The 21,823-nt window shown below is 35.9% G+C and overlaps 1 protein-coding gene across 1 annotated transcript in view; it reads right to left on the reverse strand.

Moving 5' to 3' along the window:
• The window catches only part of DST (dystonin), a 167,307-nt gene that overhangs the window by 35,990 nt on the left and 109,494 nt on the right, over positions 1-21,823 (reverse strand). The window contains 13 exon segments of the mRNA XM_031062760.1: positions 1,202-1,357; positions 2,161-2,334; positions 3,234-3,335; positions 4,958-5,059; positions 5,789-5,911; positions 6,573-6,799; positions 7,146-7,377; positions 10,212-10,415; positions 13,386-13,604; positions 15,357-15,464; positions 15,645-15,764; positions 19,418-19,624; positions 20,595-20,836. Coding sequence (XP_030918620.1) covers positions 1,202-1,357; positions 2,161-2,334; positions 3,234-3,335; positions 4,958-5,059; positions 5,789-5,911; positions 6,573-6,799; positions 7,146-7,377; positions 10,212-10,415; positions 13,386-13,604; positions 15,357-15,464; positions 15,645-15,764; positions 19,418-19,624; positions 20,595-20,836 — 2,216 coding nt within the window.

The raw sequence follows: 21,823 nt of genomic DNA on the forward strand, positions 1-21,823 counted from the left end.
TGGATGTTTTTACAGGCTACCACAGGATGCACTACTGTGTGAACTTTCTAACCTATAAACTCTGTATTATGAAAAGGAAGCAGATTCATTCATGTGTTTGCTGAATTCCTTCAGCACAGACACAAATGATGCCTCGATGCTTCTTCACTAGTGAAACACTTCCGTTCGATAAGAACATAAAAGGCTCGTGGAGCAGAACTTGGTTTTGTAATTTTATTTACTTTGTTTTAAAAGGGTCTGTTTATAACAATAGTCACATAGGCTATGTAGATACTGTATTCTGTTCAAGTTCCAACTGACCACCCAAAAGCTTTCAGAAGCTGCATAGCTGCATTAACACAGACAATGAAAATACTTTAATTATCTGTGTACTGTCAATTTCAATCAATTCTCTCAAAATCCAAAATGGACTGCGAGTGCTTTTTACATCATATGCAGGCCAAAAATTAAATGGCAGATTTAAAGGGAGAGGAATTATACAGTTAGATTGAAATCTTCAAGCCTAGAAAGAACACGTTGTTATGAAGAGCACAGAGCTACACACCAAGGCAGGGAAAATCTCTTAGTCCTAGGAGATGCTCTAAAAATAAAGGCATAGCAGAATCATTCTTCCATGGGCTTCAAAATAACAATGATCAGTAAAAATACTAAAACAAACAAGCAAACAAACAAAAAACCCTTAACCCTATGTTGCAAGTAACACAGAGAAAAAGATGGGAGTTTGCACAGATTTTCGGAGAAGCATTTTCCATCTTAGCTGAACCCAACTGACACATAATTTTGCAGAATTCAGAACAAATCACTATTTTCTGAGAGGGAAGAAAGAACCATCACTATGCAAGAGTTATGCAGTTTGTGAGGCCTGGCTTAAACAGCAGTAATCAAGGAGTTCATTGCTTCAGGGAGGTTCAGGTTTTGAATTCCCTAGGTCAAAGAAAGGTGATTAGAGGTGGAGTCTAGGGTAAGCTGTTTATTTTTGGCTAAAACCTATGCCACTTGCATAGCACATGCAAGAAAGGAAGGCATGTGGAGGAGTAAGAGGAAAGATATTACTTATTCTAAGCCTTCATTCCAGCTATAGTCTGCATCTTGAAAGTATATGTAGAGAATTATTTATCAAATGTGAAGTTTTACTAGAAGACTCATCCCTAAGATAAATATCAAAAGAACATTTTGGTTAATATTGTTTATAATTACATACATGATGTTTGGCAAGTTCAATTTCAATAGCCTTGGGGTCTCCACCCACGGGTTTCTGTTCATTCAGCAAGTCTTCTGTATGTGTCAGCCATGCCAGTAACTCATCCAGGGCATGCTGGAACTGCCCCAAGGCCAACAAGGCACCTTCCAGCTTGTGCTACAGTAAAAATAAAGTTAACAAGAAAATCGTTTCACAATGCAATTGAATTGTCTTACATTACCATTAGTCACCATAATCCAGAGCAGAGTCCACACATGAGACAAAATAAAAGCCAGGGAGGAACAGTTACCCAGTACAGGCAATGCTTTATAACTACAGCTGAGTCAGCAATTCCCTTGTAAAGCCTTGCATTCCACGCTGAAATTCCTGGCCTCAGAAGAAGCCATAGTTAACCAGAAGCCATAGTTAAACCAGAGTTAAGATTGAAGGCTCTTTCATCAGATGTATTAGTAGCTTTTTATCACTTAAAACATATTTTCAATATAAATGCAATTTGGTGCGTGATCGCTTTAAAATCTTTTCTTTGTCATGAAATTATTCAGTTTAGGAAAAAAAACCACACTTCAAAGAACCCTTTCACATCTCTCAGCTTGATAATTTAAGGAAATAACACCAAAATAGTTTAATATTAAGTTAATGGGATTTTATTCAATTTTTCAGCTCAGCAGCTACTATTACTTTTGCATATATAAACATGTTTTCAACTGCTACTTAAGACATCATCAAATAACCAAAATGCAACAATAATCATTCAACATAGCATTACTGACAGAAAATTTAAAAAGGTTTAAAAAAGTTTTAAAAACTCAACTAATTGTACAATTCAAATGCTATTATATATAAGTTTTTTAGCTTCCAAACTAAAAGGAATGTGTAAATTAATATAAGCATTATGCATAACAAAGAATTTTTCACAAAAAAAAATCATTAATAAAGACCCCACCTCCAAGCTTATTTACCTGTCTACTTATAATTTTGTCTTCTAGGCTGTCCCACAATAGTCTGAGCTCTGAGAGAGGGTCTTGAACAGTGTGCTTGTCACTCTCTTGTGTTGCTTTCTTTAGCAATAGTTCTGCCTGATGGTTCAGTCTTTCCATTTCTATCTGCTGCTGATAAGCTTCTGTCTTAAATTGCTATGGTAAATAGAAAAAGAAAAGAAGTAAATGAAACACAAGTAATGATTATAGAATCACAGAATGATTCTGTATTCTAGCTCTTGTGGTTGTGATGGTGATAATGTTATAAATTTCAAATGGAATTATTCTTGAAAGGAAGTGAAAGCAAATTTTCTTTTGTAGAACACCCTCTTTAACACACAACTGGTGCAACAGTCTGAAGGCATCTTGTGTACATATGTTCTGAACTACGTAAGGTCACAATTCATTTGAAGTTACATCATAAAATACATAAAACAACCTGCCCACAGCCAACAAAATCAACAAGTGAGAAACAAGACCAAGAACCTTCTCTGATCTTCACATATCTCTGCTTTTTAAACATGGCATAACAGCATCCCAACATCAGGAGCATATTTGGCCACAAGTACAGATCCCTGCAGACAGATTTCCAAGTTAGATTGGAATTTTGATTTTCACTTTACTCACATACTGGGAACGTCATTATCTGTGTGAGCATTTACATAAAGGCTCTAATGGCAGAAGCAAAGCTTTGGAGGACTTCTCTCAGAGACTCAAAGAAACTATTCATGTTAGAAACAAGAAAACAAAGTTCATAGCAGAAGAAACCTGCACATAATAACTTCATAGTTTTTGAAAGAGAATGAATGATATTACAACTATTTTTGGGCCATCAGAAAAAATAAAATGTAGCCTAGACAAAATTTGGAATAATTTTTAAGTTAAGTGCATTTTAAAATGAAAAGTTTGATATTAAATATTTTTAAATTTTCATGCAAATTCTTCTTTACTAAAAATTGAAAATGAAAATTGTATTTGACTCTGAAAAAATACTACACAACACAGAAAAATACAGACAAATGGAAATATAAAGGAAATTAATCGCTAGTTCATACCTTAAGTTCCTCTGTTTGCTGCTTCACTGTCTCCAGATCTGTTCCAACTGGGGACATAGATGCTAACTTGCTGCCAGCAATGTCTACCCAGTCAAATAATGCCTGGAAATCACAGTATGATATTCAAGTGTGAGCAGAGAAATGCTGTTATTTTTCAAAGTTGTATTGAGAAAAATATCAGAACTTTTCTTTTTTCCAGAGAAGGTATTGCTGTTCTCTTTCAAAGAAAATAACTTTCCCAGCAAAACCTAGGTTTCTTTGTAATACAATAGAACAAATACCCATGTAACAGTTACAGGAGTGTACATTCTGCAATACTGGACTTCTATTAGCAGCAAGATTCTGCCAGAATTATTCATGCGGAGTAGCAATCTACTTCTTGTATTTACCTTTCAGGGGATTCATAAAAATTGCAGATTTTACACAAGACAAACTCTGTTCTACAGTTGTTTGGAGTGAAAATGGAAAGATAACACACCTTAAATGAGGATTACGAACTTTTGAAGAAAGTTACTTGTGTAAGGAACATGGAACTACCTATTCAGTACATACTAAGCAGTGAAGGACCATAACTGAGTTAGAATGAATCACTGAAGGATAATGCAGAGTGACTTTAAAAAAATAAAAAATAATAAATAAATTATGTCTCCCCAGTTCTGATGCTAGGATGTGCCCTGTACAGCTACAGGAAATAGAAAGCACTTAAACCAAATGGAGACGATTCTGTCTAATCAATCTCTGCACAGTAGGAACACAGGAGAACCCAGACAAAAATCCATAGTGATGGTGCACTGCAAAACAGGCATGTTGCATTATTATTAAGGAGTGGTCTGCTGCTTGATCTGCACCAAATACAGCAGTAACTGCCCTCAGTGTCATGTGAAATTTCAGTTTTAAAGATTTAATGAACCATGGAAGACAGTCATTCCACCAAGAAAAAACAAACAAACAAAACCAAAACAAACAAACATACAACTACAAAAAACCCAACAGCACATACAGAGAAAAGATCATAGTTTCAAAGGATAGGTTGTGTTGGAAGAGACCTTTAAAGGTCATCTAAAGTACAACCCCTCTTTTTCTTTAAATTTCATCAGTTCTGGGAAGCACAGTGTACAAGATCTCTTTAAACTGCTGGAACATTTGCCTACAGATTTAAAAAGGGGATAATCTTCTAAAGTATTGTGACAGGATAAATTATACTAGGAATATAAATTATACTAAGAATAATGGTTTAGCAACATTATGTTAATAATTTTACTTATAAATAAGGTGGAATAAAATTCAAATGCTGTAATTGTCTTCGACTCAAAGAAAACAGCAGCAATTGTGTATACAGACCTGTACTCTGTTCCTTTCAGACCAAATGCGTCACAACTTTAACCTGCCTTGACTATCACAAGAAACTGAGCAGAACTACTATGAATGTGTGGTGCCAAAAAACCACTGCTCTTATCAACAAACAAGGGGACATTAATTTTGAATCTAAAAGTGCAATATATGGACATGAAGAAAACAACCCCTCATATGCATTCTTTAATGCAAAAAAATCCCAACAAACCAACCCCACCCAATCTCGAGAAAAAGCCCTGCCTACTCAAGAAAACAGTCACTACAACCAGAGTGCAGTACTTGTCACTTACCTAATCACATGACACTTTTTACTACAACCACATTAAATCCCATTGACCCAAGGCTGGGTTAGGTATGTCACATCATCTTACCTGTAGTCCATCTTGGTATTGAACAGCTGCCTGCATAGCTTCCCCAAGCTTATCCACACGTTCTTTCCATGTTTTGTTTAGTGCATCCCAGGCAGAATTCAGCTGCAAGTAAGCACAATTTACTCCCATAGACAAAAGAATTTTACTGCTATATAATGTGCATTTACTAATGCTTCACTGATCAATAGTACAAATAAACTAAGCATGACTAGTTCACATTTATTAACACTCCTGTCCTCCCTATCACTGCAGAACTAGTTTCTTTCAGAATTCAGTAGAGGTTCTGAATTACAAAAGCTGTAAACTTCAATACTGATTGAATATTTTTTATTAACAGAGATCCAAAAGTTAGTAGAGGAAATACTACTAAATCATTTAGAGTTGCATCACCATAATAAAAATACCTTAAAAGAATCATACAGTGCTGAACACTGGAGAAATAAAAAGTACTTTATAGACATCCAAACAGGATAGTCTCAGTTAAGATGTCTCACTTGGCATGAAGAATACATATCCAAAATTTATTCCAGCATTACTTTTTACAAGAAATAGTCACCTACAATATTAATCAGTGACTATTTTTAAAAAAAAATGTCTTTTACAAAAGTTCTAAACCATAAATCAATGAAATAAAACAGTGTGTACATTCTAATCTAATCTAAGATTTATTCACTCAAAAGGCAAACCTTACTTTACCACAATGGCTTCAGTGGTGTCTCACTTTTGCCACAAAATTTTTATTCTAAAAATTTGTTGGGGTCATAGGGAATATACAAATTTCAGCTGAGCAAGCTATGACATAGCAGACCTAAGCATCTGCTTTTCCCATACCTCATCTATACTCTTGTTGACAATGGGTTTGTCAGGCTCTCCACAAGCAGCTCTCAGCTCAGAGCCAAGGCTCACAACTGCTTCTAGTTCTTCTTGTAGTCCATCAATTTCTTCTTTAGCAGCCTACAAAGAGAAAAAAGCCAACACTGCTAATACTAAATTTGATAACCTATGTACAACTTGCTTTCAAGACCGAACACAGCAGGATTCCCCCTTTGTTCTCCTTCCAGTCACTTGGACTTAGAAAATAAGCATCCCTTTGCAGTGTCAGATGAAATCAGCTGACATCAGTCTAAATTGTAACAATGGTTTATGATACCATTTTGCATGAGATAGAAAAAGTAAACAGGAAGTTTTAAATTAGATTTCTTTAATCAGAGTGTCTTCTTTGTCAGAGGTTATCATTCAACCTTCAAACATTTAACTATCAGTATAAATAATTACAGGCTTAGAGGATAATACATAGAGCATAATACAATTGTCCACCTTTCATTTGGATGTTACGTACTGCTCGAGGAATCTCAAGTATGTACAACTTTTCAAAGTCTCAGTGAGATGGTTGTTAATGTACATATTTACAAACAAATAAGGAAATGTAATGACAAGCACATGTTGCATGCTCATTGCAATTAAGCACTGATCTATGTTATTAACTGTAGACTCTTGAGATACCATTACTGAAAATTTCTACACAATTATCCCTCTTAGTCTTTACAAAATAATATCTTCTCCTCTGCATACCATAAATAAAGTACTTCAAATCAAGCAAATACTTTCTACTGACCTCTGCAGCTTCTTGCTGTTGCTTGACTACAGATGGGTCAACTCCAGGTCCCTCCAGTTCTCGAATGAAGTCCTGAGTATCTTTAATAGTAGCCACAAGAGCCATATGATCACACCAAAACTTTTCAGCTAGTTCCATTACATCCAACAGTTTGGCCTCTCTTTCCTCCGTCAGGGTCTGGATGTCTTCCCAAATTAGGACCATTTGGTCTAGTTTATCTTGAACAGCTAAACAACAAAGGAACTAGATTACTACCTTGGCAAACAATTCTTGGTCATAAATCTCTCTACAATTCTACAGCAGAAACACATGTGTACATTTTAAAATTTAGACTCTAAAATATTCTTTGCAGGACTCCTTATAATGTTAAGTGGAAACAAACACAATGGCCTTTAAAAATAAAATAAAGGTCATATCCACAATGAATTATTTTAAATGATGTTTTGTTTTTATAAATCTTAAGCAGCTTCTCCTGGAGAACATTCCCCAGATTAGAGGTCATCAGAAATGAAGAATTTTATATGCTGCAGCTTACTGCATTTCCACTACATGAAAGTTTTCTCAGTCTATTACCTTTAGCAGACACATCCTTATCAGCGCCTTCTGAGCGAGCGATCATCTCCTCCCCTCTCTGTTTAAGTGTTTCATACACTGGCTGAAGTTTTTCCAGATCCACTGACACATTCTTATTTTCACTGATCTGCTCTTTTATCTTCTCAACCTCTGCTGAGATCGAAGGTGGCTGCCTCAGACGTTCAACTATGCGTTTAAGACTCTCCAGAGTTGGATCTATCTTGTCATGGAACTAGGAGGGTGCCACAGGACAGAAGGAAATGGCAGACAATTTAGAATATTTAAAAAAAAAAACAAAAAACAACAAACTAAAAAATGTCATCTGAAATTATCCTGGAAAAAAGTACTTGACATCTCTATCCAACATATGCATGTGCAAGTTGCAATACCTCCCCTCTAGGCTCTTTTAATTCTAAAGTACAAAAATAACCTTGCAAAATTATAGGTTCTCTCAAATTCAAGAACTTTTCTATTAAGTTTGGTTCACTCCTGAGACACTCCCTCTGAGAGTACTATACCCATGGCAAAATGGACTTACAGTTAGTCCTGTGAATCTCATGCAGTTTGTAGCTTTAGAGAGCCATGGCTTTCTGACTTCATCATTTTAGAAACATTTGTACTTTAATATTAAAAACATACATTTTCCTGTTAGGACCTACATACTGATGTACTACCTCTGATTAAGGCTTTATATGGAAGGTCATGCAAAAAGACATCTGTTAGTGGCCAGGAGGTGCTCGCTAGTGCAGTAAAGGTATGGTACTTTCTGCAGCTAAAAGCACACAACATGTATAGATACTGTATCCTTCCATGTTTGACTGAGCCCAGGTAGGTGCTCAGAAACTCAATTACAGCTGTGTTAAAGTGGTTCAGCCTTTGGGATAGGTCCAAAGTTGGCCTTTATTACATGCTTCTGGATGCATAGATTCCTAAATATCTTGCACCACCACACCCCTTTCAAATTAAAGAAATCGATAAATCATGGGTGCATTTAATGACTCTCCAGGATCTACAAAAAGCATTCCTGACAACACTTGGAAAAGATGCTCACATACCTTATGTGAATAAATAGCTACATCCCTTCTATTCAAAGGAATATACATAGGCAATATAATTACTTTTTCCCACCATACAACCCACTTCAAATCTGACTCTGTGACCAGCATTACAGGCCTCAATGTTTTTGTTAGAAGTGTGAATATCACACAAGCCAACAAAATGTGTTATGAAAGAATAGTAGCCTTCTCACATTCAAGACTTCCAAGAAACTCATTGTGGTAACAAAACCTAACAAAAGTGATAAAAACTGAAATTAATTTGGCAATATTTGCATCTAATTTTAGGACACAGATCACATTTTTAAGTTGCCAGTGCATTCAGTGGGTCTCCTTGTATCAACTTCAACAAATAAGACAAAGTGTTTTAGAACTTAAAAGGAAAAAAATGCAAGTCATTACATTCTAGCTTCATACATTATGTCCTTCCTTTGATACACAGTGCAATTTAATATAATTTCAAACCTGAAGAGTTAAATAATTACTCTTCAAGGACTGTCTAGACAAACATTGACATAAACATTATAGTGCAGAGATCTGATAATACATATTCACATATCTTCATAAAAAAAGATTTTATATAATTACATTCTGTGGGCATTACAATGTTTTACTTTGCCATCTGTGTATACATTTAAGTATATATAATGAACCATAAAGTATTGCATAAATAATTCAGTAATTTCTCAACATCTGATCATGTTCTAGGTGTTAGCAAAGAATGCATTTTAATTCTTCCTTTCTGTACTTAGTCAGCACAACATGTTGATGTCTATCACATACAAAACAGGGACTCTAACACTAAATAAATATCTTGATTTTCAAACTGCAGCTCCATATAAGAGGAGGACTAAACATTTATGACAAAGAAAAAGAGAGGATTTAAATAATCAGGCATATTCTAGAGGTGCAAATAAGGAAGGTGTTTAGAATGACTGAAAGTTTAGAAAGTTTAGAAAAAAAATATATATATAAAATAAAATATGTCTATAACCACTTCAAAAGCAGGATGACATCCAATGTCATTTAGTTTTGCCTCACATTCTTAAACTCAGCTGCAGGGGCTAGGAATACGACATTAATTATAATGAGCTGACAAAATTACTTAGAATGTAGAATTGTTAAGGTCTTCAAGGTGTATTTCTTTATTTAGTATTGAAGACCTAAGCAGAATACAGCTTTTATTTCCAGTGAACAGAGAGGAAAAAGGGGAATTTCCTATAAAAACAGCAGTATGGAACAAAGTACTCTTATTCAGGTTTTTGTATGGGTTTATGTACAAAGTTTTACTGAGTTTCTTTTCTGAATTGGGGGTAGAGGAAAAAATTTCAGTGTGAATTTAATGACAATTAAGCCATATTTAACAATACTTTAGAGTTGCTAGAACACAGCATTTGACAATACTCTACTGAAGTTCATTTCATAGGCTGATGAAGCTAGAATATGCAGCTTTTGGGGGCTTGGCCTGAGTTTTACGCTGATGGCATTTTGTGAAGTCTAAATTTCCTGGTAATACTTTTCTGTAACAGTTTCAGCATGTTATGTTTTTCAGAGTCTGCAGCAAAGAGCCAATGCCACTACCACTGCTAAACTACCCACTAGTTCCACTGCCAACTGTTAACTACAGCTGCTAATTTCTAGAAATAACTATACCCAAGTTAACTGATCAAAAGTAACATTTGTTTACAAATGAAGCATCAGCTAGCAACAGACCAGTAAGAGAAAATAAAAGTGAAAATCAAATGCCACATTTTTAGACCACTAGTTTTACTTAAAAATTGAGCAGCTTTAACATTTTTCAATGGCTGCAAAGTTACAATACTGACCAATATATAAAATTATAACCCCTGAAGATACAGAAAAATCAATACCATTAGCAGTGATATGAACATTCACAGACCATTAGGTTGAAAAATCCAGATAAAACAGTAGCTTGATATAACCATGTAAGATGACAATGTGTATTTTTCCATTGAATGAACCCAATTATACTTTAAACCTTAATTGATACCTGGGTACACTGAGAAATGGCTTCATCCAGTGCCAGTGCTCGCTTTTTGACATCTTCCTTAATTTTACTGTACAGGGTGTCAGCTGCCACATATTTCTCTTGAATAGAAAAGCCTTCTCCTGGGCTCAGCTCCAGCAACTGAGGCCCAGTTTTGTTCATCTTATCTATATGAGGCTTGTGCTCAGCAATCAGCTCACGCAGTTGCTATAACAAAGGAAACAACTTATCAGTTTCTTACCCTTGCACCACCACATTACAACTGTCCACACTTCCAACACATCCAGCTGGCAAGAAATTCCAAACAAATACCTTTCCTCTTAATGTAAAGCAGAAATAAAGTTAATGACTGCTTTGCCAGTGACCATTCCTATTCCAACACAGAACTATGCAGGCATAAAACATCAGAACTAGAGACACACTGGAAACACTCTGGCAGGACATATGATTACAGGCAAAATATAAGATGCTAATTATGCATATGATGCTAACAACAGACATTGCCCATCATATTTAGCACCTATAATGACAGAAAGGGCAACGATATTCCAGACATGGGCGTCACACCACCACATATATACTTTTCATGTTGATATTGGTCACACGCTGCAAAGCCTTTCATTGAAGAGCATCACAGAAAGAGGTACCAGCATTGCAAGAAAATTAATTCAAATTATCCTTGATTTAAGAACAGGAAACCAGCACAAGGGAGGGTCAAAGAAATCAGTGAAAAGGGCAAAAGGACAAGCAAGGGTGATCAGTAGAGACCTATCAACCTTGTTTAACCATCGCCCCTTCTGGCCACAAGACCCCTCTGTCTTTATAACAACATTATTATTTAACTTACACTATGTTTAACAAGTAATTAGTAAGGGCATTATATTTGATCTCAGCTGTCTATTCCTTCTCATCATCCACCCCAGAAGCAAAAACTGTGCTGAAGACTGTGCGGGGGCTTGTGGAAGTGAAATGTCACAAGGTGTCTTCCAAGTTGTCTAAAGATTTCAGATTTTTCTTGCTTGCATCCATAGAACTGACAAAAGGGAAAGGGTTTTGTTTGTGTGAGCAGCCCCAGCCTTCCCTCATTTTATTTACTTTCTCATCTCATCCCTCTCTTTCCAGAAAAGTCCCAGTCTTGTGAGAGGCACTGTCCCTCTCAGTGCTGTGAACTCCATGCATTTCTATCCAATAGCTCAGTGCAGGAACATGAGAGGTACATGCACTGCTCCTCCCAGCTGAGAGTCTGTTTAAATTAATGATGACCCAGAAAAGAGCCTATATCAGTCTCAGTGTAAATAAGTTCTCCTCTCTTTACTACAGTCCTTCCCTTAAAAAGGAATCCAGATGCTGGCTTTCTTTCTTGCTCCTCCCCAGAAGAGGGGACGTTGAGGAGACTGGGAAGACAGTGACACAACTCTTCAGTCTCCCAATGACAAAACAGAAATGAAAATAACTCCCCTGACTCTAACTACTTACTTTGAATGTAACTTCATTTGAACACCTTGCCACAAGAAAAAACAATGTTGATTAGTTTAGAAGAGGAAAAGGAGATTATAAGAACAGTTTGAAAATTTTTAGAAAATAATTTTGTGTGGATTATTTTTGAGCACAAAGAGATAATTTGACACAAGGCCAAAAGAGTGCACATTTCTGAGTCTAAACCTTATGCTAAAATACTCTGCCAACAGCTCATTTTAAACCAAACTAACTGCATGTTACTCACATAGAATCAACTCTATGAATTCCACAACTTGGAACAAAGATAGTCAGCAGTAAATACATCAGAACAGAAACATTAAGTTCTCATTCACATTTGAGAGCTACCTTTTCTTCTTCTTCTTCTTTTTAACAGAACAACAAATTATTTGGTCTTCTCCATGATCTACTATTGGATAAACAATTCTAGCAAACAAGGATTTCAGAGCAGATTACGTGTTAAAAGTGCCTGACATTAATCTTCAATTTAACAAACAAATCTCAGCTAATGGCACAGCCTGGGGAAAAGGCAAAAATAGAAGCTCATCTGAAAGGCTTCTCATAGAATCAGCATGATTAAAGTACAGGAGAAACAATCCTGCAAGTAAAGCAAGCATGATATGGTTCACAGTGACTAATCAAGGTAGTTTGTAAAGCCTATGTTATGTAGCTAGTCTTAACAGAACATGTTTGTTCTTTCTGGACATAATAGCAAGACAAATGAGTGAACCTGGTGTTTACCAGTACATAAGAGTGGCACATTTCATTAGCTAGTCTCAAAGTAAACAAGACTTTGAAGCCAGGATTCATGCTATCTAACTTGAGTCACTTAATGGAGGCAGCTGAAACAAAAAAACCCACTAGTTACTCCATGCTTAGCAGGGAGAAACAGGTATCTCCAGTGGCCATGCAGGTTTTGCATCTGCCAAAACATGCAGGTTCTTAACCTCAGTGGGTTGCATCTGATTCCATGGGATACTAGCAGACACCTATGAAACACCTCAATTTTTATCCAAACTGATTATATATCCATGTAAGAGAACCATACAGTGGCCAGTCTACAACACTATCACCTCTATTTTGTGATGCTATGGTAAACAATTATTTAATTATTGCACAACAAACGTTCTTGACATGATAAATTACTGGGGGATTGATAGCCAAGCAATCAATTCTTGGCCCTCTAATTGTTCATCTTCCTTACTCAGCTAAGTTTAGTTTCAGCGTTACCAACAAAACAAAAGCTAATTTTTTAATTCATACATAAGATCAGCATATGTCCATATCTGTGTACAGACTGTACCCCCCTTTTGTTTCTTGTTCCAACATCCCACATCTGTTCTTTCTGTTTCTGTTTTGGTTTGTTCCAGTACTGACATTAATGAGTACTTTCAAATACACTTCTTAATAACTTTTACATCTTCAGTTCTCCTAGGACAATTGCAGTTATTACCCTTTAGCCCTCTTTTATGCTTACACATCCCTTGCTGCCTTCCCCAGAGACTCTTGCTTACATGCACATGCTTGGTAAAGAGCAGAGACATGACTGAAAATGTATATACTCTGTATTATTGTTTTAAATTTTTTTAACAGAAGAGTACCTCTTTCATTTTTAAGAATTTTGTAGAGTACTCCACAGTTATAAGCAAAGTACTTCCTGATATTTAACACTTTCTTTTTCAAAACTAGCAAAACGCTTACCCTATGTTCTTCTTGCTGTTGCTTTAGTGTTTCATATTCAAGCGCTGGTGCAGGAAGCTGAGAGATGATCATTTCTGTTTCAGTTAACCATGGCCAAAGCTCTTCATAAGTCTCCCAGAACTGGTTAACTAGGGACTGAGCCCGTTCCAGCTGGAGGTTTCTCTCTGAGTTCATTTGACAGACTTGGTCATATTTCTGCAAGAGGTTTTCAATTTTTTTCTGCAAAATAATATTAATTTTTAAAAAGTATGTTTTTCCATGTGTCTCTTACCTTAATTTCCAAACATTCTTTGATAATTTTAGCACCAATTCACAGTGAATAAAATTTCAGTTTTGATGTTTCTACAGTATCACTGTTTAAGGTGGACAGAATCAACAATGAGGGAGACCAGAATTTGACAGAGTACTTGCAAAATAATTAGAATATATTTAACAGTAGTGATATTTACAAATAACACTTTATTCATAGAGCTTCTAGTCAAGATGCAAATGATTTGACTGCAGATCTTAGCCCAACTTCCTTACTGCAGACACTTATCTTCAGTGACACTTGGCAGAAGCTAAGTTTTCCACAGCATTTCTGATTCAAAGCAAGACGAAAAAAACACAAAATCTGTTGGGATGTTTAGTTTGGTTTGGTGGTTTTTTTGGTGGAGTTTTCTTTTTCACTCTGGCAAGATAATAGGATGTATTGTTGCAACTGTCACTTACAAACTTGTAAGAGAAACCACAAAACACTATTTTCCAGATTAGCCTACATTACTTAATGAGAATGTATTACCATTAATAACATACATAATAGTGATAGAACTATAAGGCTTATACATTACTAATTTAATGTACTTGGGCATGTAATAATAAATGACAGTATCAACTAGCTATACTAGCTCTATTTTTCCTGTGGAAAATTGCCCATGTTATCATGTTTATGAAATATTACAAGTGACAATGCACACAAATCCTAGCCTTGGAAAAACTACATATAAGCAAGACATTGAATATGAAGAAGCTTTTTTTTTTCCCCTTTGGCAGAACAAGCTATCCTTTCATTTGTTATGTCTTGCATGTAAATTAAGTATAGAGATGCTATCCAGAGGACAGAACATAACCTTAACACACAGATACACAGTATTTTTGACAAATAAAAATATTTAGCAGAGACTCACACAAAACTGCTCTGCCTTATGACTACAGTTTCATAGGCAGAACACCTCATCTATTTTAAATTCACTTAAGAGCAAATCAAATTTATTTAGAGATCCTGCAGCAGAACACAATCACTGAAGCATTGTTTTTCATGGATTGGAAGGACTGAATTTACACAACATATCCAGCCTCACCGTAATATAGCAAAAAAATCCCAATCCCACAACTAATCCTTCCTAAATGCCAACATGAAAAATCCATCTCTACATGTCTGCAGCCCTGACGTTGGGCTCTCTGTGTCTGTGTGTAATAAACAAAGTCATAAGAATGCCTTTCATGGGCTGTGACAGAATGGAAAAATCTTGGCAAGCAAAGCCTACATGGAAATCAGCAGAAATGAAAGTAAAGACTCACGCTGAGGTGCAGAGCCATTGAATTTGGCACAGAAATGCTCACGCCCAGAGCATCACCGACCCAAAGAACTTGGAAGATAAACTGCCAGATTCCACACATCAACCCAGATGACTAACACCTCTTTACTCAATCATCTATAGGCTAAAATACTGTTTACTATGGATGAAGATGACAAATGGGGCTCCAAATTAGTGTCAGGCAAAGAAGCAAGTACACAGTGTTTGTTCTCTTAACATCCTGAAGGAAGGAGAGCAATGCACAACAGCATTTCCTCTAGCATTACAAGCCTCAGGCAGGAAGTGACTGTAATTAATGCTTTTTCATTAGTATTTTAAAAGACACTATAGGAATCCTTCTACTTGTACATTTTCTGCATATCTACCACTGTAGCTGCAATTTAAGGAACTTTACCTTCATCATCTGTTTCTCTTCTTCAGTGCATGTTTTCATAATCTTATCCCCAGATTTAACAAGTTCATCTATAGTATCTTTGTGCCTTAAAATCTCCATGGTAAAAGCCTTGAAACACAATAAAAGTTGGTTAGAATAATAATTTTTAAGAAGTATTTGGAGCAAAAGCTGGTTTTGAAATGCATTAATTATGACTGGATTGAAAATTAAACCACGCCAGTACATTTTCTAGATGGAGAGTGTGCCGGCCAATAATTAACATGACAGTTGGAAATGCATTTCTTTTACCTTTTGAACTTGCAGCTGAGCAGTGGTCTGGTCTTGCTCAAGCCTAATATCACCCAGAGACATCAGTTTCTTTTCCGTTTCTGCAATCCAGGCAAATTCAGCATCAGCTGCTTGATCAAACTAAATGAGGGAAACAAGAATTAGTTCAGCAGTTCTACAGACATGAAATTAGAATAAGAGTTTCAAAAATTTTAAAGAAGATTACACAGCATATTTTTGAATTTTTAGAAAGATAGCTTCTCAATTTCCATTTGAGAGTTTTTTATAAATGAAATACAATGCCCAAAATGGTTCTGAGGGATTGTAATACAAGCAGCTTAATTCATAAGCATGACAAAGCAACAGAAGCAAATAATTTTTTCCAAAGCCTACAGCTTTCTAACAGTTGTAAGAAAATAAAAAAGAATGATAATCTCAGAGTTTTAACTAGACTGCTTGTTTTCATTTTATTCTACTTTTACATGTCTTTTTCATCTCTGTGTTTATTATTACTGCTAGTATTGCAATTATCCTGAGACACAGTTGTTTGATGTTACCCTATTAATCTGAAGAGCTGCTTTGGTATTAAATGATCAAGGCAAAACAATCACAGCTCAGATAAGTTAGTGCAAAAACGTCACCGAATTTAGAGAAGACAGGATTTCATCCAAATCTAGGCCTCAGATTAAATGCAAAAGTTTTCCTGGGCATTTGGATACAGCCAGCCCTTTTCCTTCTGACTTTTAGATTAACTTCTGACTACAATAGTCAACATTTAAGTGTTTCAGAAATTTCCTAAAAGCACTAATATAATGAAAGGATTTTCTTACTAATTTGCAAAGAAAAGCATGAAATTAAGAATGTGGGGATCTAAGTGTTCTGAAATGTGAGAGCAAATTAAAAAAAAAAAACCAAATCATACATTCTCTCTTCAGAACAAGTTTATAGGCATGCATTTTAGCATGCACATGTTGCAGTACTCAACCAGGGCAGCTTTGAGCCTAAGCCATAGAGAAATGTTTTATGGGATGTATCAGATGCCCATTGTAGAAACTAATAAGAATTCTTTTAGTGAATTCATTAAAACTCTGCTCCCTCTCCAAAATGAACTGAACCTTAATATAGCCCTGAGCTATTGTGAAAGTCTCTCAGGATGTTTTAGGTCAGAACCCGCTACTTGTGTTGTTGATGCCCACACTTTGCTCAGAAATCTTCTGAACACTCTCAGTCCCACTTGTCTTTAAAATATGCTGATCTGTGCCTTTATGGCTGTAGTCCATAACAGCCCTGCTCCTTAATATAACTGGATTCACTTTAGTCACTAACACAGACTTGTCTTAGTGGTTAATCATGAGTCCCACAAAATGAAAGAAACAGTTCTGAGATTTCATTCTTTATGAGTCAATCTTTTTTGGCCTCTATAATTCATTTGTTACGTGAAAGAGCAGAACATTCTTTTTCACTATATGTCATTTCTCATTTAAAGTAACAGAAACTAAGACTTGTCCTAAATATTGTGACATCCTACTAGAAAGGTATGTTCTGAAATAATCAGTACTGTAAACATTAGCATGAAGCATATGCACCAGTGCTAGTTAAATCCTGGCTTTAGAAACTACAGTTCACAATCAAGGTTTTCAGAAGTCCATCTATTTACAACTGAAAAGGTGAAGATTATTTCAAACGTGCTAGATGTACAAACTAACTGCAGTGTGACTTCCTGATACCAAATATTCATGGGTATGTAAGTAATATTGAGGAAATATTTAATAGAAATAACAAAACCAAGGCAAGGCACTGAAACTTCTAAGTTAAATTTCATTGAGGAAGGGAAGGACTCGAAACTCAATTTGCTGAAGGTGTAGGATTTTCAATTTGTGATGCTTAAAAACAACATTAAGGAATAAAAAGCATAAAATTGGTACTCTCTGCATCCAAAATTTGAAATGTTTTCTTCCCATTATACATGGCAGTTACTTATGAGCCCTCAGCTACACTTGGAGTCACTATAAAATCACCTACTTAATCCCCATCCAGTTTAACCAAGCATAGTTCATTGTGGTACATTTTCTTCTGATCAGGAATGATTGAATTCTGAATATGATGATGCTGTGATTTTCTCCATGAATGCTTTCTAAAGCATTCTCTATGGCTGCTTTAGAGTGAAGAACAGGTAGAATATGACCTTGTGTTTCTACACAGGACTCCTTCACTAGAGGACCCCACCAAGGCCTTCAGTCTTGAGAAATGAAGGCTAAACCGTGCAGCTGAATTTATCTCTATTATCAGTCTGGGACCATTTTGCCCAGGTAGTTAAAAACCCTGGGCATTGCATTATTCTTCCAGCTTCCATTCACAACATGAAGCTATTCTGCCTAATCATCTGTGGTTCTTCTTGCTGCATTCCTCACCTCTCGTGTCCAGGAACATCTGACATGAAACCCACACTTACTCCTACCAAAGCCTCGTGTTCTCAGCAACTTCGTCCTCCAGTCAAAACTTAATAGTATAGGCACTTCAACAAATTGCCACAGGGCAAACTGAAAGAGCATGAGCTTCTCCAAAAATGTTTATTTTGCATAGCTAAATGGGAAGTATCTTACCCTTCCCATTAAGCCACCCAAAACTTATCACAGGATATGGTGTATAGGAGTTCATTGTGATGATGTGCTGAAGTGGAGGTTAGGGGTATGCAGGATGAGAGTGCAATGTGCCCTTCCAACATTAGCTAGTGGAATAGCAGCTCTGGAATTTTCACGTCTGGATCTGAAACTGCTCAACTTATGCTAGAGGATGCAATATACTCGTGGAATTTAGAAAATCTGAATGAGAGCCAATATATAATCCCCTATCTCATCTTATCACTCACTAAAAAATAAAATAAAAATCACCCTTCATTTTTGAGGATTAGGTTAATGAGATGATTATGGGAAAATATTAATTATCAAACCCCTTAAAAAGAAACCTGTAGTTATTTTTAGGCTCAGTTAGAGACAATCTGAATTACTGCCTCTTTTAGTCAGCTTTTAGCAAATTTTGAAATTATGACACACGCTTTCTCCTTGTCTTCTTACAACTGTTTAAGGGAACTATACAGCAAAAGGAGAAGTCTCCACCAATATTTGTACGCGTGAACTGGAAAACTGTTTCCACAACGCATTTATAAGCTGGTTTAAATATGAGACTACTTAGTGACAAAATTAGGGCCCAGCTCTCAAAGTGTATCCACATATACTTCTGTGCATGTATAGAAACCTCCACATATTAAATAACTCAGGTTTTGCACCCCAAGAAGAAAAGCATTGTGGATATTAATAAAAGTGTTATTTAGATCCTCCATTACAGCTTGAATGAGGTCATCCAACTTTTAATGGTCTAATGTGCAGAGGAGCTAGGCAATCAGCAGATGCTAAAAGGTATGGCCAGACTAGCAATATCAGTGTCACCTCCAGAAAAGTGGCTCAAGATCTTGGCCCATATTTTACTTAACACAACATGATGTACAAAAGACCCGGGCCATTAAGTTCTTAAGCAAACTCTGACTTAAGGAGCCACAGATTACTAACAGCAATTTTAGCTAAAATATTGTTGTTTGCATCAACAAAAAGGGAGACAACAGAGCACAGATTAACAGATCTCTGGCATTCATATTTTAACACTGGAATCCCATTTCATTCAAATGGGCATTTTGCTGCTCAAGCATAACAAACTTTTGGCAGCATTATTATAGGACAGCTTTTGTTCCAGTACACATGTCCAGAGACTGTTACTGTCCAAAGAACAGTTTTCAGTACCTGCTGGGACCTCAGGAAGGCAGCATCGATCTCATCCACCTTCTGAGAGATGGTGTCACTCACTAATCTGTAACGTTCGTTGTCCTCCGTTATCATCTTGTCCAGCCCCTCTCTGGCCCTCCACGGCACCAGCTCCAGGAAGGCACTGCCAACCTCATTCAGAGTGTCCACTAAGCCTTTGTTGTTCTTTGCTTCTTTCTTCAGCTCCTGTAAAAGGCCATTTAAAACAATTAAACCATTTAAACATGGCAGTATATGAACAGAACATACAGTTTGCAGATTTTTCATTCTTTCAACTACTCCATGAGTCCAGAACTGAAATGCTTCCCACACAAAACAAAGGGCTAACTTAGAATACTTATTTTCAGCTAAACTGTATTACCTTTTTGATACTCTAAGTTGTTTGACAGAAAGGTAAGTGATTCTTAAGAGAATTCTCCACAAAATCTAACCTAAATATATTTCTCCATTCAGTATGACTGTCTGAAAATTTTCTAAGAATTGTCAGTACTTTGTGAAGCATCCAAAGAAAATAAAACTAATGGATGGTTGTGAACTGCAACTCCATAAGGAACTAAATCATCAGCAAATGAAATCAGCAGGCAATACAGCAAAATATGATTAATTCAAATTATTTCTGCAATGACTGGATTAAATTTCAAGCACACACTCGCACAAAGGAATGAGCTTTTACCTGTATAGAACTTCTCATCTATTAAAGAAATGTAATAGATTTTTTTAAGCTTCCACCCTCAACATTTTCTTTACCATGCAGCTTACACTGCATTTTTTCTTTTGAAATAGATCTTGTTAAACAAAATTAATAATATATGTTCAAAATGCTGACACTTTACAGGGTTTTATCCATGTCACATCTAAAGAACTAAAATAACTTTGTTTGACAGTTTATGAAGTTTCCCAGTCTTAGGTAGCTCCTCAAATAAAACAAAAATGTTGTTCTTCTCTTGTGCTAAAAATAAACCTCAGCCTAATTTCATAAGTGATTATAACAGATGACTCTGGAAAAAGAGTTTGATTCTTAACTTCTGTTACATTTAGTCAAATGATCTGATACTAAATTTAGTTATTCAAAAAACTATTTCATACCAAGCATAAATTAACACAAAACCTCACCAAATCACAGAACAGTGAATAATTCACAGGTTCTAAAACCTACTTTTTGTCTTTCTTGTACTTGGCTTAATTCTTCACCCTTTGGTATTTGAGTTTCATATGAGAGTAACTCCATCTCTACTTCATCAAGCCATTTGCAGAGTTCCTCATGAGTTGAGTGCAGTTGGCCTGCAAGCTGCAGAGCCTGCTCCAAAGTCTTGGACACATCAGAACTTAATTTTGTAATATCTTTGTATCTCGCTTTAATGCCTTCCAGTTTATCTTGAACAATCACAACTTCATCACCTAGAATATTAAAGGAATGTTATTTCCCATGATCACAAATATTAAAAAAAAAAAAACATCACCACAACTAAAAAACTAAAATCTCAAACTCTGCATATTACAGGAAACCTAATATTTAATTTATAAAATAATCCAAACAAGGTGACATGGCCAATCCTCAACTATTGTAAATTATCCTACCATCACTAAAACCCACAGAACTACAAAGCTTATCTCAGTTCAGGATCAGTCCTTCTGTCTTTTTTCTGCTTTACTGAACTATTACAAAGTAAGGAGTTAAATCAATTTTAAACAGAAATGTTCTTATTAAAAAAATCGACCCTTAAATTCACAATACTTCTTATAAAGGCCAAATAAAAGGTATAAAAGTGTTGCTGAAAATGTAAAGAACAAAAAAATATCTATTACTAACTAGACTTTCAATTACGTTAGATTTTGACATCACAATTCACCCTCATTGCTGTCCATTTGAAACACAACTCAAAAGGCTAAAAGAGAAACAATGCATTGAAATTTATTAGCCTTAATATTGGAAATGTTCAGATTCCATCATAGAATATGTGTAGTGTCAAAGTTTGGAACAGAAAAGGATAATACCACCCTGTACAAACATATGTACGTCTCAAAGGGTTCAAGAACTTTGTAAGTATAGGAAAATCTGGACAGATGTTGATCTACAGAACAGACACATTGTGTATAACTGGAACGCAACTTTTCCCACAGTATTGGCTCCCATGGCTGAAGCTTTCCCCTTGCAGTAATAGGTAGTCTAATATCTTGTTCATCTGCGGATGCCTGCAGGGAATTTACTGTGTCCACGGCCAAACATCCCTCCATTATGAGTAATGTCCATAACTCACTATTAGGAATGGAATGCAGGTTCACTAGAATAATTTTCCACTTAAAATAATAAAAGGATTCAAGGGCTAAATTCTCTGCAGGCAAAAAAGGCCTTTTGCTTACTTACATTAAAAGTAAAATTGGCCC

Source organism: Geospiza fortis, unplaced genomic scaffold (assembly GCF_000277835.1).
Source record: "Geospiza fortis unplaced genomic scaffold, GeoFor_1.0 scaffold603, whole genome shotgun sequence".
NCBI classification, from domain to species: domain Eukaryota; kingdom Metazoa; phylum Chordata; class Aves; order Passeriformes; family Thraupidae; genus Geospiza; species Geospiza fortis.